This window comes from Mixophyes fleayi, chromosome 3, assembly GCF_038048845.1.
Source record: "Mixophyes fleayi isolate aMixFle1 chromosome 3, aMixFle1.hap1, whole genome shotgun sequence".
NCBI lineage: Eukaryota > Metazoa > Chordata > Amphibia > Anura > Limnodynastidae > Mixophyes > Mixophyes fleayi.
This window is the reverse complement of record NC_134404.1, coordinates 202,467,489-202,485,254: the sequence shown is the minus strand read 5'-3', so window position 1 is coordinate 202,485,254 and position 17,766 is coordinate 202,467,489. Positions and strand designations below refer to the sequence as shown.

Here is a 17,766-nt window from a genome sequence, read left to right as displayed (position 1 = left end):
CATATACACATATTTACTTGTACATCAGTAAATATAAATACAAAATGTGTATAATATGGAGGTCATTGGCTAAATAAGAAGGATGATGTTAAAAAATAGTGCATATAAACAAAACTGATGCATTAAAACCAATTTAAGTCCAGACATGCAGATTTGGGATCTATTCGCATCCTAACCCAACCATACTGAAAATACTACAGCCACACTGCACAGAACCCCCAGCCAGGCTGCAAACAACCCGCGGATTCATTGTACAGTACCTCTGCCACACTGTACAGATGTCCCATATGAATTGTACAGTTCCCCCTGCCCCATTGCAATGATTGTACCATCCATTTTGCAAAAAACTCAATTATCACATTACACATACTCCCAATCACATTGCACAGATACCCTCTGCTGTATCTGTGCAATGTGATTGCACAGATAACCCAGAGGGTAGCCTAGATTGCACAGATTGCCTCCCGGGCTGGCAAATTTTTTAGCCCGGGGGGCAAGATTCACCTCAGCAGCCTATATTAAAGAAAGAAAAATGCAGGTGGCCCTGTAACCCAGCCCAGGGTACCCCACTATGGGACTGTCCCGGGCGACAGATGCCCCAGCACAGCCTGCCGCTGCCACATTGAACATAACAACAACCAAGCCACATGTCACAAACAACACACACCTGAGCCTGCATGATGTGTATGTGAAAGGGGTTGATCACTACAAGACCACCTGGTCTATCTAAAAATTATTTTAAAAAAACTCAAATTCATATTTCACTCATGACCAAGAGATATTTTCAAAGCTAGCACTTTGCAGGAGCTCTTAGATTCTCCCTACACTTATATGTCACTACAATTAAACTTTAAATTAATCAGAGTAATCATTAACCATATAATAACCTATAGTCCAGTTGTGTAGCGTTATAGATCACCAAGCTTAATAAGCACATGAATTTGTTAAGTGGACAGAGACAGAACGTTAATAAAATAAATTTAATATGGCAAAAAAGCCACAATGCTTAATTAATAACAAAATAACATACAGAAATATAAAGCAATGCAAACAAGTTTCTTAAAATGAAAAAGAGAAATACAGAGCTAGACAAAGATGTATGCAATTTCCTATGTACTGCGGGAGCACACAGAAACATGGACTTATTCCCCTACATGGTAGGGATATGATAGTTTTTTAATAATATACAGTGATTTTTTAAACATGTTGCTTCAGCTTCAGCCCTCCTTTGAGGTAGACTAAAAGAGGGCTGTGTGTCTGCTAATGGGTGTGAATCACAATCTATTGAAGAATAGCCATAAACACATAGACAGACCATAAGTTTCCTCTCGAGCATCACAGAATCTTATCAATACATGCAATCTACAGAGTATAAATTTACCTACGTGTAGATATGACACATGATACATCTCTATCAAAAAATGATTATTTGGGCCAATAATTAATTTGATTACATTTGCTATTAAGCTGATCTCTAAGCTTAACATATTTGCTGTACCTAGTCGTTCTGATTATAAAAATATACAGTGGATATCTTTAATATAAATTATGAACAATTTTGCTTTGATGGGTATTTTAATATGTATCTTGGTATACGAAATAATGAGGACTGGACTTAATCCCAGCACTGTCATTTTGAAAGCCTTAATTTGGTGTCTACATATATCTCTTCACTTGACATGCCTATTTAATCTGTGATCCTGGGAGAATTAATGTATCTGAAATATTCACAACCCACTAAGGAACAGGACACTTACACTATACCATATGTCTCCAAATATTCACATTCAAAGTGTTTTGTGTAGATTTATCCTAGCTGCCCCCTAGATGACACTGGTATACAATAAAAATAGCTGTTAAACCCTTTTATATTGCGAGTAGGCAATTATGAATTTCATATTTTAGTTTCATCCTTCCTGGCTATGTCATATTTCACGGCTATGTCATATTTCACAACACCACAATATGCTCAGAAGTATTGTAGCAGGGAGGCAAGGAGAATAATAGTAGTCCAGGCAACCATATTTCTCTTCTCTCTGAATCCTCTATGTGACATGCATTCTGATCATGGTATATACTTTACTGTGTATAGCTTATAGATGATGGTCGCACTTGGGAGTGCTTAACACCTGAACTATGCACAACTGACTACTGCTGCATTCAACTGGGACTTCTGGGTCCTACATCCTCCCCTTTTTAGCAGCACTACTTAACACAGCGAAGATAAAGGCTGAGTGTTAGGGTGTCATGCAATGTAGACAACCTTGCTGCAATTTAAAAAATACCCATATTTTCATCTATATTTATCAGTAATTATTTATGAAGATACACAATTTTATTTTACATCACACATTTACAGATGGAGGAGATTTTAGAGGCACAGTAACTGTATATGTGATGGCAAGTGCATTAAACATGTCTGCTACTCGGCAGCTGTGCTTGGGCAACATTGGCATTATGTATGTGCCTATGCTGCCTTGCTGATAATTTTGCACAAACAAGTTGTTAAATCTGATATAAGTAGTAATGACTGTGGAAAAGGATGAAGAAGGTCTTACAGAGGTGGATATTGAGAAGCAATATGCAGATTTTTTTAAAGAGTACCTGTCGCCCACACATTGAGCTCATCTATTTTGTGATCTGAACTAAAATGTATAAAATATATGATAATGCATATCAATTCACTAGGAACTAGTGGCATCACTTAAGTCAGTAAGTCATTTCAAACACAATTTTCTCCATTATTAAAAAATAATCCCTTACTTGAATTTTGCAGTTTTGATTCAATTGATAAATCAAATTGCTGTAACAATGTTTTGGGTTTATTAAGGTAACTTTGTTGTATAGGTATATTCTAACACCATGGGGTAAATGAATCAAGCTGAGAGTTTGCCGGCGGGTTTGAAAAGTGGAGATGTTGCCTATAGCAACCAATCAGATTCTAGCTGTCATTTTGTAGAATGTACTAAATAAATGATAGCTAGAATCTGATTGGTTTTTCAAACCCGCCGAAAAACTCTCAGCTTGATACATTTACCCCCATATATTAAACACAATAGAAACCATAACACTCCAGAAGAATGCAGTCTAATATTAAAAATATACAGTTCTAGTTATCTCTGTTTAAAATGCTATTAGAGGAACAATGGTTGTGGGTGAAGCCATGCTTCCTTATAGATATGTGTGCAGCCACTGGGTAGAACCTATGTGATGATAGGGGGAGTCCCCACCCTCCAGAGTTAAATGCAATCGATAAGATAAAGTAGGTTCTAGGGCTCATAGAGGTATTGTGTATGGTGGTAAAGTGAACAAATATGTTGTTAATGACAAAAAATAAACTTTAATACAAATGGGAGTTTGTGGCAAACATAAAAACCAGTTCTGGCCAGAACGACAATCAAAATGATAGCAGGTAAGCCTTAATGACACAGTTGACAATATAAATGTGTTCTGGTATTGTGACGAGCTATATCAATCCTAAGTACAGGATAAATAGTAGTGCACATATAGATAAAGTTGCTAGTTATGGAATAAGACAGTTCAAGTCAGAAAGTCTCAATAGGATGAAGTCCAAAGAATCACAATAGTATTATGTTTGCCACCAAACTCCCATTTGTATTAAAGCTTATTTTTTGTTTTTAGGAAAATATTTGTTTACTTTGCCACCATACACAATACCTCCATGCACCCTAGAACCTACTTATCAGTTTTAAAATGCTATTAGACTGGATTTACAATTGTAGAACAATGCTACTGGCATTTACTGTACACAAATGTCCAGAACAAATGAATTAAAAAGATACCAAAGATGTTGTGTTCAACCCCCCATTCAATACACATCTTTGGTTGGAATAATCTGAACAGAAAGCATCACGGAAGATTACTTTTGACATATAAATGCAGCATTGATGTGTTTTAATCTTTTAGTAACACTAAATCAGATGTATTAAGTGGCAAATGCTGCATTATGTTCGAGCACATGACTTTATTAAATGTCAAGGAGAAATATAATGAACAAAAATGGAAGCAACAATACAAGTAGTCTGTTGAAAATACTTTGGGGAATCAATTTGTCACTGAAATGTGAACAATAATTTTCTACATCATGTGCAGGATGAAACAGTTGAAATTGAGAAAGAGCATTTAAACTTAACATCTCCTGACAAAAAGTATTAGAAGTGATTTATAAGGCTATATTTCTACCACTATTGAGATTGCTTATCATTGGAAGAACACACAGTACTTTTTCCTTTCAGCATCATTCATTTTTAAATGTAGTGCCTGAACCTTGGGACCTTTAAACCTTTACTGACGAGCAATAAGACATTTACTGTATATCAGTACTGGGTTTATCGTTACACAAAGCAGGTTTGTGTTTAGGACCGACAGAGGCTATGAAGAAACCTTTTCACTCTACATCTACATTTGTGTCAATGTTTGTTTCTTTTTTCATCAGCAATGATAATTTCCTCCTAGAAGGGGTACTTGGGGACAGGGTTCTGCTATGTGACATGATCAGCAAAGCTAGAAATAGAGGTTTAGCTAATAGATGGAGTGGCTTAGGCTGTCACAGGTTGTGTGTCTTCGGGCCTCGAAATATCCAGCAATACAGAATATTCTGAATAGTTTGGTGAGCCTGATTGTTACTTTTTTTTTTAGCTAGATACACTCAAAAAACTATTAGCAGTAGGAAATGTAAGAAGTTTGTTGAAGCAGACAAATCAAATAACAAAATTGTTCCAAGGCAGTGTTCCGAGGCACTTTACACAAACCAATGGAGTGGAGCATCCGCTAAGGGATATACTTCTACATATGGTTTTATTTTTCACTTTCATAATTACTCTGCAGTTGTGGCCCATTATTGCCTGGATAATTTGCTTGTTTTAAATTAGGGTAGTAACAACATTGATAGGATTATTAAAGTACTGTATTATAAAATCACCATTCATATACTGTCATTTCTCTTGCTTTGTATTCAAATATCATAGTCAATGGTTATTTGAGTTGCTCCTTATTATTTCAGAAGTTGCAACAAGAAGTATTTTACAATTATGGATACAGCCTTAACTTTTTAGGATTATTTAAAGGTAAATTGGCATATGTATTTAAGATGGACTGGATAGAAGCATCCATACATAAAGAGAAGCTAATAAAGAAATTATTTAACATATGGGAAAGTTACATTAACTCATAATAATATAAAATCAAAATAAAATCCAAATCTATGATTGTTTTAGATCTACAGAATGGTATAAATATAGAGTTTTGAATAAACTCTATTAAACGCTACATATAAACTACATTAAACTATATAAACTGTGAATTCTGTTGCTATACATGGGGCCACATCGAAATAACGATTTTCAATATTTGTAAGATAAATCTATAATAATATAAGGATAATTTGTATATGGAATCTTTGTTATATATATATATATATATATATATATATATATATATATATATATATATATATATGATATTTTTATTTTCCTATTGAAGAGGAATGTGTATTGTTTTTGTTCATGATGTTACCAAGTTTGTATGTTTTTAAATGAAATGTATGTTTTATATATTTTTGAGTTAAATAGAAAATTAAGAATGGAAAAAAAAGAAAGACAATATATTTGTGCTTGTGTGGCAGAGAAAATAGACTGTAAGCTCTAATGAGACAGGGACTGTAAAAGCTCAGTGTGTAACAGCATAATATTACCATAAAAGCCATACTGTTCAATATAAATGGCTTTTGGCCTTAGGCAGTTGCCCTCTTTGCTCTGCCCAAACAACAGCCTGGGGGTGAGAGAATAGATGGAACATTAGATATGTTAACAAACTAGTTATAAATATTCAGAGCGAGTGACTTACCAGCATCAATGTGAATAATAGTATGTTGAAGATTACATATAAAAAACACACCGAGGAGATAGGCAGCCTGTCTTACATTGGTTAAATCACAAACAACACAAACAATTTAGACTTAATCTATAATCCATGTAAAGATGTAAGTGCTGAAAATTAATAGCAAAAATACTGATATATTGGTTAATAAGACAGCATCTTATTTACTAACTATAAATGTAACGCTTGTGCCATGAACTCAGTTTTCAATCTGCCTGGTATCTTGACAAAGAAATACAAGTAAAATTCATCTATTGTGATCCCATGTGAAAGTGATGTGTTGCTCAGTTATTTAAGCTCGATGTCTAAGCAGAATGCTATATCTGTCTCTTACATTATAGAGTGCTTGAACACTTCTGACAGTTGTTGCCCTTAACTGCAGAATTCTTCAGTTTCCAGTAAATTGAACCCAACACAAATTTATTTTCATTTATCAGTATTACAGACAAACTTCAGTTCCATTACTAGTTTGAGCATAATACTTTATTTTCACAAAAGTATTAAAATGGTCGGTGTCCTTTGACCTGGTACAACACCACTCAATCTCTTTTCCAGATTGCAGTGCCTACATAGTCTCAAAAATGGGACTTTTGATTTGCTGTTGACTAGATTAGCCCTGGAATGTTGTGCATTTTACAACCAGCAGCCAAAAAGACCTGTTAACAAAAAATATTCCAGATACAGCAACCTGAAGATTATAATTTAGCAAGTACAATGACCTTTGTGGATTGATTAGGTTGTTGGGAAGGAAGGTATTGCTGCAAAATATTGAAAGCTTAGTAAGCTCTATTACACTTTAAATGTGTTTTCAAATAGCTGTAATAAATGTGATAGTTATAACAATTTTACTAAATAATATATGATGCAAGCATTTTAACATTGGAGTGAGTTCAAAGTGAACTTATGGATCATTTACTATAAATATGTAGTTACACTGCTTCCTGCTGACATTATACAATTCAGTGAGCATCACAATTAGAGATGGGCGGGCTTGGTTCAACGAGAACCGAACCCGCCCGAACTTCCAAAATCTAAGTCCCGAGCTGAGTCGGCTCGATACTCTCCCGCCTGTTCGGATTCCAAAACGAGGCAAAACATCATTGTGACATCGTCGGATCTCGGATCTCGCGATTTTTAGAATGAATAAATAGCCGCCTCCACAGACATCCAGCGCCATTTGAGAGAGGGAGAGAGAAGGGTTAGGTGACGGTCGTAGTAATTGGAGCAGTAATTGTAGGAGTAATTGGAGGAGCAAATAGATCAGGAAGAGAGTAGTAGGAGGCATTTTTCTTCATTTACACTACAAGTGTTTGGGCTGTCAGATATTCCCCTCTTGTAGAAAAGCTATTTTGTAGTGCTGAAATTATTATATACCAACACTATATCTTTCTGAATTTGCACTACAAGTGCTTGGGGTGTCAGATATTCCCCTCTTTGACATAAGTATATTTCTGGTGCTGAAATTATTATATACCAGCACTATATCTTTCTGAATTTGCACTACAAGTGCTTGGGGTGTCAGAAATTCCCCTCTTTAAAAAAAGCTATTTTCTGGTGTACCCATAAAGAAGGGCCCTGTCAGCATTTCTGTTGATGTGTGCCTGAACAGCCCGAGTGTAGCCGGTGATACACCAATTGAGGATGCCACTTTGGAATTAAAAGAGGATGAGGGGGAGATTTGTGTAGCCGATGAGGACTCTAATGAGGATGTTGATGATGATGAGGTTGTTTGTGTAAGTCCTGCACCAGTGGCAGCAGTTCTGGCACATGAGGTTCTGGCACCAAATTGCACTTTCCAAAGAGAAGCAGGGATGACGCAGGTGGCAGACCACAACAGTTTGACATCTGGTTTGGTTTGAAAGATTTTACCAAAAAATGTGTGACCTTGCACATAACTCCAACCAATCCTACAATTAACATGCAAAGGATGGTGGAGGATTACTCTCAAGAGGTAATTGATATGGAAATGTCAGACAGTCCCTTTCCATACTGGGAAGAAAAACAAGTCATTTGAAACCCATGTACAAACTTGGTTTGCAATACCTAAGCTGCCCACCCTCCAGTGTGTACTCAGAAAGAGTATTCAACACAGCCGGGAACCTTGTCAGTGATCGACGTAGGAGGTTACTTCTGAAAAATGTGGAAAAGATGATGTTCATCAAAATGAACTACATCTTCCACGAGGATGGCCTTTATCGGCAAATACCTCCAAGTACTTACACTTCTGTAATGGCGGATTCCAGCGGAGATGAATTAATAGTCTGTGACGATGATGTACACACTGATGAGGGTGAGGATGATGCTGAAGATGATGACCACAATATCTTTTTAAAACTTTCACTATAAGTGTAAGGTGTAATCTACCCCCAAAGAGAAAAGGGACTTGGGACATTTCTATTTAACGTACAGTCTTTGCAGGCTGCTGTTTTGTCAATTTCACTATAAGTGTAGGGTGTAATCTAGACCCAAACAGAAAATCTGCTTTGGGCATTTCTATTTATGGTACGGTCTTTGCAGGCTGCTTTTTTCTCTATTTAACTATAAATGTAGGGTGTAAAATACAGACAGACACCGAACTGCCTTTTTTGCTATGAATGTCAATAGTTATTTTTAGAGCGTTGCTTGCCACCCTGGATTGGTGTGTGTAGCTATAGAATTAAGGAGGGCCTAGCAAGGATTAAACAGTATTTTTCATAATTTGCACTAATAAGGTTTGCCAATACTATACACCAAAACAGAAAATCTGCTTGGGCATTTCTATTGATCATACAGTCTTTGCAGGATGCTTCTTTTTCTATTTAACTATAAGTGTAGGGTGTAATATACAGTTAGACACCAAACTGCCTTTTTTGCAATGAATTTTTAGCTCTTTTTAGTGCGTTGTCTGGCACCCTGGATTGGTGTGCGTCTGATAAAAGCACACATCCCTGGGGGGTCAGCGCTCGTTGACATTTATTAGCTGTAGAATTACCTCACTTGTCCAAGAAACAGGTGGAGCACTAAATTATGTTATTTTAGCCCAAAAAAATGGAATTTGTTAACAAACTAGAAAACAAAAGCAAACAAAACCAAAACTAAAACACGCAAGGGTGGTTTTGCCAAAATCAAAACCAAAAAACGAAGGTAATCTAGATCCAAAACCAAAACCAAAACACGGGGGTCAGTGAGCATATCTAATCACAATACATGTCCCATAATTTGTTTAATAATATTACAATATAAACTTTAAGGTATGTGATTTATGTTATTTTTATAACACCATATATATATATATATATATATATATATATATATTACAATCTTTCCCTGGAATCTACTGTATATATGACTGTCTTTACTTGACCACCTTGAGCTTGATCTATGGTGTTCAGATGCATTGGGCAGTATATCTTTATAAATGACTGATATTACTCCGGCTGATGATATTTTCCACTTGTCTGAGACAAAGAAAGCTGACAGCTGCAGCTGACATGAAATAGATACATTTCAGCTGTCGGGTGATCCCTTATTGTCATTTGTGGTCCCACAAGGACGCCAATATTCCTGTTGGTTCCAGTCATTAAGATGAAATAGTGTTCTGCTGTTATGCATTCACATAATGTTAAGCCCCCACTTGTTGTTATTAACAGACAAGCAATTTCCACCAGAGGCTGTGCCTCTGTTTTCGTTTTCTGTCAGAAAATATGATGTATGAAATTCCTTTTATATAGAGGTTAAAAATGCATGAAATCCCATAAATCCCTTTTGCACCGATAAACATACTTGCCAACTCTCCCGCATTGTCCGGGAGACTCCCGCATTTTGCGAGAGTCTCCCGGACGAGTGTGGCAATCTCCCTGAAAGGAAGGGAGAAAAATTTAGTTTAAACGCCGCGATTCACCCGGAATCGTGGCGTTTAGCCCCGCCCCCACTGTAAACTGACGCGATTTGCGTCATTCCGTCACGGGGGCGGGGCCAAAATGACGCGATTTCGCAGCCCCGCCCCCTGCACGCCCACGTCCCAGCCGGCATCTCCCGGAAAAAAAAAAAAAAATGTTGGCAAGTATGCCGATAAATAGTTATTTTGATGATCTGCTATACCCTTGTATCCCTCCATCTTTAGTATTACCATTCTACTTTGTCCTCAGCCTGAGCTTTTGCACATCTGATTTCCTTCATAGCCTCCTTCTGTCTAACCAGTTAAACTACATTATCTTCATTATTCTGAGTCTGCTTATATGTATCCTGAAAGCAATATTTTTTTCTTTTACATGATGGCCACATTTGCAGAGTAGTAGCAGGTTACAGAGGTCAGGGAAGGAGTATGGTGGACTGAAGTCATTCCTGCTGATGTACGGATTAAATACTACAGTGCTCCTCATTTTGAGAAGCAGTTTAGAAAATGTCAGTCTGCAGAAGGAGATTATTAAAATGAGAAGTTTGGAGAGGGTGCATTTTCAGGTGTGCTTTATGCCCTACTGCATGCCCTACTGCATTCAGAGATCAGAGTGAATTATCTGTGGTTTTCTACACCTAGACAACTAACGACACTAATGAAAACTACTGAAAACAATTGTTTCTTGTGGTAGTGAGTGCATTATAGTGAGGAAGTGCAATTTGTAAGAAATAGGAGAAAAGGATAAATTTGGCAGACCATGCTGCAGTGTTGTATGCATAGCTATGTAGCAAATGCAGTGCATACACCAGTATGCAGTGGTCTGCGCTACAAATGGTAACAACCACACAGATTGGCTAAATGCTGCTCTGATCAACCATCTCCTGCAGGTCCATATGTAACCAGTTTTGGAGAATATAATAGTTGCTCTGACTCTAGTACAACATATATATAACAAAAAAATGTATTCATACATTCAGTAAAATAGTGATTAGAAGAGCATGGTTTGGGGACGCTGAAAATTAATATTAAAAGAACACTTTCAAGAAAAAAAATATACTGAAGGGTAACATTAATGCTGAAATGATACTGGTGGAGACATGGGTCATGTGAGATACTTCTCAAACCCTTAGATTAAGCTGAATATTAAACATGTCTCTAAAGCATTCATTGCTTTCTAAAACATGCAAATGCATCTCAATATGATTAAACTGTTTATTTTCAGTTCTACAAGTTGCATGTTTATCCTATTTATTATGCATAATAAGTGAAGCAAGACCAATGTGACTTTACTAATACTCTATTAGACAAATTCTTATTTAATTAAGTTTCTGTGTTTTCTGGCAATTAAAAACAAGTCACCTGTATACGACCCACTATTGATCTTCTTGTAGTTCAATGTATGTACTAACACGTTCAGCGCCTTCTTGACAGCATGCCGGAGTTTAAAGATTATTTGAACTGCCAGAGCAATAACTCCGTGCAAGTATGTCTGTACAATGCCAAGATGGATGATTAAGGAATGACAAATACAATCAATGAATATGATATATAACATATAGGTTAATTGAGTAGTAAAAATAAATAGCCTGTACTTATAGTTATCACGATTGTTCTTTGATATTTTTGTATCTTAGCATTCATAGGGTGCACAAAAATGATTAATTATGTGGCAAGCATGTTAACCTGTGCAGGAACCACTGCTGTAGAGGGCAATTCTTCATTTTATTTATGTTGGCTACTAAGATAATTAGGAAAAGTTGGCATTATATTCTCACTGTGTAATTATGTGATGGATAATATAAAACACAAAAGGGGGACAGGAATTAAAAAAGAGTTATTGCAACTATTAGATCAAAAGGGACTGCTCACAGGAAATGGATCACTTGAAAAGCACAGTATTACGACACCTTAAGATGAGTGATAATATGGATAAGCTCTTTATGGATCCAGGACAATTTATTGGTGGATAATTACGTGAATCCACAAAATGTTTATTTTATAAACAGAACATAAACAAAGATGACATTAAAGTAACATACAAATCAATGGCTACTTCGCTCAATTTTTAAGGATTTTACAAGACATTCAGAATTTTATGACACAATTCTAAAAAGTTATCTAACCATTTCCCATGTAAAGGTGCAGCAAGCTGAGTTATACATGTCATATAACTGATAGCTACCTCTAATGCAGTACAAGTGTGCAGCTCTAATAGTTTGCAAAACTTTTAGTGAAGAGTTGAGATGTGTCATTCTTAACACAGGTACGGTCTTACCTGCAGACCTTCTATCGCTAGTCTCAGCATACTTGGGGTCAACTTTGAAGCCTGTTTGAAGGTGAAGTTGCTCCAATCTATTATCAAAACAAATCCATTGACTTGAAGTTCTGGGTCTTCAATCATAGCTTCTAGAGATAGCAGTATTGCACGAAGTATATCCACAAGTGTGTATCTAAGAGAGACAAGATACATGTTACAACAATGGTGTCTGAAATATTCATTATTTCAAGTCAACTTTTAGTAATTTTCAATATTTTAGAGCATTTTTTATGTTATGAAATAAGTTTTACCATTTTGAAGTGTTTGATATTAATGTTCTATTTGTAAAACATATATGTGAAGCGCTTATTCAGATCTGTGGTGGTAAATGGTTATCTCTCCTATAGCCATATATTTTAATTGGTAGAATGAGAAAGTAGGTGGGGACTTCTCTTCTTACATTTTGGCTAATGCAGAGAGGAACATATGCTAGTGTGCATAGTGTATCTTGCGTGCCCAGAAAGTGAGTGCACGCATATACTATTATGCAGACTTAACTGATTCTAACACTTACAGGAAGGGTAGGAATGGGGCATGCTAAACGTAGGCCAAGTACACTAAAGGCAAATACACGCTGATAATGTTGAATTATTGTAAACCAGGCGCATATGCGGCGGACACACAGGAGGCTCTGCATATGGTCAGAAAAATGCTTGTATTCTGTGCTCTTTTTTTAAGAGTAAATTATTCTCGTTTTGCATCCAATTGTGCATCAGCCTCATTCTCCTTCACTTTAAGCCCTCCTCTATTTCCATGCAGTGTATTAAATACACTGCTTCCGCTCTTCATTTGCTTGTATGTTCAGCACATCTAGCAAGCGGAAGGGGAACACTGTCTTTTTTTCTACTGCTGTCAATGGTAACGTAACTTACAGTGAAACTTTTAAAAACAGTCAAAGGACCAAAATGTACCCCCATAAAAATGTAATTAAGTCTATTAACACAAATGGATAATGATTTTACTCAAGTGTGCAATTTTAATAATCATAATAGATTGTTGTAGAGGTATATTTGCCACCTGTCCATTGTTAACCTGATATTATTATATATATTCATGCAATATGAAGGTTGTTATTTTGGTAAATGACCCCTCTTCATTAGTGATAAAAAATATATCTGGGGCGTGAAAAAGCAGGGTGTCACCAATACTTTTAAGAAGTATATTTTTCATATTAATAGGCCACACAGTGGGCCATACAGTGGGCATAAATAAAAATTAATAATAATAATAATAATAATAATAATAATAATAATAATATTATGTTTATCTACACTCTTCAACAATTTTAAAATCTACATGGGTTTTAAAATTAGTATGATTGTGGCAACTATGACCAGTCATAACTCCTCCCAATACACAACTAATGATTCTAATAATAAAGTTTCTGAATAGTGTATTTATATAGCCAGTGCCTCTCGGTAGTGATTTATGATAATAAAAATGTTGGATATCTGCTATGTTGACATATGTTGAATATGTCACAGTTGTCGGTATCTATTTTATTAAATATATTTGCAATTGTGCAAACAAATGCAAATGTTGTTTTGCCCAATAATGCTTTAACACTTTATATATGGTGCTGCAGCTATGTGATCCTAAACAACTTTTTACAATCTGATTCATTTACATTTCATATTATCATCTTCATCATCATCATCATCATTTATATAGCGTCACTGATTCCGCAGCGCTCTACAGAGAACTCACTCACTCACATCAGCCCCTGCCCCATTGCTTTATTGATCCCTGTCCCTGTGTGAGAGTCAGGGCCGGATTAACCCGAGGTCTAACTGGGCTACAGCCCAGGGGCCTCAGGCATCCAGTGGGCCCTTGACAGAGCTCAGCAAAATTATTGATCGGGACAGGGGCGGGGGCGCCCCCGGGCCCGATCAATGCTGAGCTCTGTCACTGCAGTCCTCCTTCTCCGGCGCTCAGTAATCTCCTTACTGAGGAGATCTTGCGAGAGTGTCACGAGATCTCCTCAGTAAGGAGCTTACAGCGCGGCACGGAAGGAGGACTGCAGTGACAGGAGAGGAGAAGGTAAGCGCTTGGGGGGAAGGAGGGGGGCGGTCGGCTAACAGGGGGGCCAGGCTGCTAATGGGGGGGGGGCTCACAGGGAATGGGGGCCCCATTAGCCCAGGGGTCTTCATTCCGTTAATCCGGCACTGGTGAGAGTATGAATCCTAGATATGGACCAGTAATGTGGTGATAACACCGTGTTGGCTTTTCGTGCAACTGTTCCACAGAACCCCATTATTTGGCACACATTTATTTAAGAGTTCCTAACCTATGGTCTAGGACCGAACACATGGGTAACTACATCATTCTGTTTAACATAATCATCCTTTTGCAAGCCTATTGTGTAATACAGACTAATAAACTAATTATTAACCATGTTTTATTATTATATTGTAGAAGTCTTTACTTTTCTTTTTGTCATATTTTCAACACTAATATGGCAAATCTGCGGACAACAATAATAAAAATAAAAAACATTGTCAATTAAAAACTAAGGATACCATATCTGATTCACAGGTTTAATTTGGATCCCAGATGGAAACGTTAAGAATAATAAATAACCCTTGTTCATTGTTCAGTTTCACAGTGACAAAGAGACGAAGCCTCAAAGAGAAAGGAAGACAAAATATGCTATAGAGGATGAGAGCAGAGACCTAGAATACCTTAGTGTGCTGTGCTCAAAAGCAGTAACAAACAACCTGCATTACCGTTGTAATAATGTAAGATATTTCTTTTAACCTTTTTCGTTTTCTGGTACAGGTCAAGCCTCATGCAAATGGATATTCAGTGGTTGATGGTTGTCAATATGGTATAACGGAAGCATTATAACATATCATTTAAAACTGAGCTATGCCCTTCACACAAACACTTTTTTATTGGGGCATATCTGGGAGAAATTATCTTGTAGAATTTATTCATGTGGCTACTCAATATTGATCATACATGTGCAAAACATTTATTTAGTAGAATACAAAACCTTTTTTGTTTTGCTTTAACAGCACCTACCCTCATTTTTCTTATTGATATATAGCACACCCATAATTAATTATGTAGCAACACAATTGTAATCAAGTACAAATATATATTCATAAGCTATAAGAATATCACCAGGATAAAAAGAATCTTAAACATATATGTAGCTTTGTACATTCACATCCCATAAACATTAATGTAGTATTAGATACCACTACCATTTTTATACAGTGTGACTAACAGGATGGGTACTACTGATCTCCCATTAATACCCTGCAACAACAAGTCACTTCTAGTTATAACTAAAATATACATTGTCTCAATGACATTTCACAATACTGACAGCGTATTTGTAAGCAATTAATTAGAAATCTATTAATGTTCTTCTTAAAAAGCCTGTTGGTAAGTCAGTGTGTGCAATTTCTGTAACACTAATAGATCACAGAGGCTGCAGCTTGCCTTGATAATGTCACATTACATTTAGGGGATCATGCAGAGTCAGATGTAAGTCCTATTTGTAAGTGCAAAAAGCCCAAATGCAGTAAGCAAAGTTATGTCTCAGTCTGCTCTCAGACCCTAGTGCCTAACTTAGATCAATAAATATACTGTTATTTTAACAGCAAAGTATATTGCACCATATATATTTTTATTTCCACTGTCATTTCGGTACATTACAGACTTTTGTAAAATTGTTCTTACAATACAAGATAAGAAGTAAATAAGGAACAGCATCACTATTACTACCAGTCAAATGAGGCAGGGATTGCAGAACTGACTTAAAGCATTTGCAACTACAATTCTGCGTTCAGCTTTACAATATTCAGGAAAAGGTGGCAAATGATTGTCTAACGCTTGTTCCTTCCATCTCAGTTTCATCCATCACTAAGATCATACTGATCTTCTTAGTGTAACTGTCAGATACTGTCATCAATGTTTACCTCATTATGGTACAGAAATCTTAGTCATTTGGATATTTATATGCCTTGTAAATGGAGTTAAAAAATAGGCCAAGTTTAATTCCACTTTAACATACACTATATCGACATAAGTATTCGGACGCTTCACAATTACACCAACACAGACTGTAATGATGTATTCAATACATGTACTGTTATATGGAGTTGGTCCCCATTTTGCAGCGATAACAGCTTCCACTCTTCTTGGAAGGCTTTGCACAAGATGTTGGAATGTTTCTGTAAGAATTTGTGCCCATTCATTCTGTAGAGCATTTATGAGGTCAGGCACTGATGTTAGACAAGAAGGCCTGGCTTGCTATCTCTGTTCCAGCTCATCCAAGAGGTGTTCGACAGGGTTGAGGTCAGGGCTCTGTGCGGGCCAGTCAAGTTCTTCCATGTTGAACTCATCAAACCATGTCTTTGTAGTCCTTGCTTTGTGCACTGGGGCATAGTCATATTGGAATAGAAAAGGAATTCTCCAAACTGTTGCCACAAAGTTGGAAGAATAGCACTGTCCAAAATGATTTGAGATGCTAAAGCATTAAGATTGCTTTTCACTGGAGATAAGGAGCCTAGCCCAAACCCTGAAAAACAGTCCCATACCTTTATCCCTCCTCCACCAAACTTCACAGTTGGCATAATGCAGACAGACAGGTAATGTTTTCCCGGTATCTGCCAAACCCAGACTCACCCATCTGACTGCTTAACAGAAAAGCGTGATTCTTCACTCCCGCAGAACACGTTTCCACTGCTTCACAGTCTAGTGTCTGGGTGCTTTACACCACACCATCCAATGCTTGGCATTGGTCTTGGTGATGTGAGGCTTGCATGCAGCTGCTCGGCCATGGAAACTCATTTCAATAAGCTCCCACTGAACAGTTTTTGTGCTTACATTAATGCCAATGGAAGATGTTCGGAACTCTTCAGCTATGAAATCAGCAGAGCGTTGGCGACTTTTACGTACCATGTGCCTTAGCAGTCGTTGACCCCGCTCTGTGATTTTAAGTCGTCTTCCGCTTTTTGGCTGAGTTGATGTTGTCCCTAAACGCTTCACTTTCTAATAATATCACTTACAGTTGAACGTGGAATATCCAGCAGGGATGAAATTTCACGAACTGTCTTATTGCAAAGGTGGCATCCTATCACAGTACCACGCTTAAAGTCACAGAGCTCTTCAAAATGACACATTTTGTATCACAAATGTTTGGAAATGAAAACAGCATGACTAGGTGCTTTATTTTATACACCTCTGGTAACGGGTCTGATTGAAGCACCTCAATTCAACAATTAACAAGTGTGGCCAAATACTTTTGTCCATATAGTATATGTTATAAAACTCCTCATCTTTACACTTTGAGAGACTTTCAAATACAAGTTGCCATAAAACACTATTTACTGTACACAACAATTAAGCCTCTAAAGAAGTAAACACTTAATAACATTTAAGGCTCATGCTTATACAGTTTGAAGATAAATTGTGACATCTGGAATGTTAATGGAAGAGTTTATTCATACAGATCTTTACATCAGACCCAAAAGAGGGAGACCTGAGAAAAAAGCAGGGACAAGGAAATTTCAGTCCAAAAGATGGACTGTGTCTGCATGGAACAGTTACATAGTAGAATGGCATGTGCTATTTACATTGGGCTACAGTTGTCTTCTTTAGCAAACAAATGGTGTAAACAACAGTCAGACGTGGTTTATGGTGAATGATTTTGTTGCCTGCT

The 17,766-nt window shown here is 36.9% G+C and overlaps 1 protein-coding gene across 1 annotated transcript in view; it reads right to left on the bottom strand.

Moving 5' to 3' along the window:
* CLVS2 (clavesin 2) overlaps nucleotides 1-17,766 on the bottom strand; it is a 63,011-nt gene that overhangs the window by 33,377 nt on the left and 11,868 nt on the right. Inside the window, exon 2 of the mRNA XM_075203009.1 lies at nucleotides 12,051-12,225. Coding sequence (XP_075059110.1) covers nucleotides 12,051-12,225 — 175 coding nt within the window. The remainder of the gene's footprint in view (nucleotides 1-12,050; nucleotides 12,226-17,766) is intronic.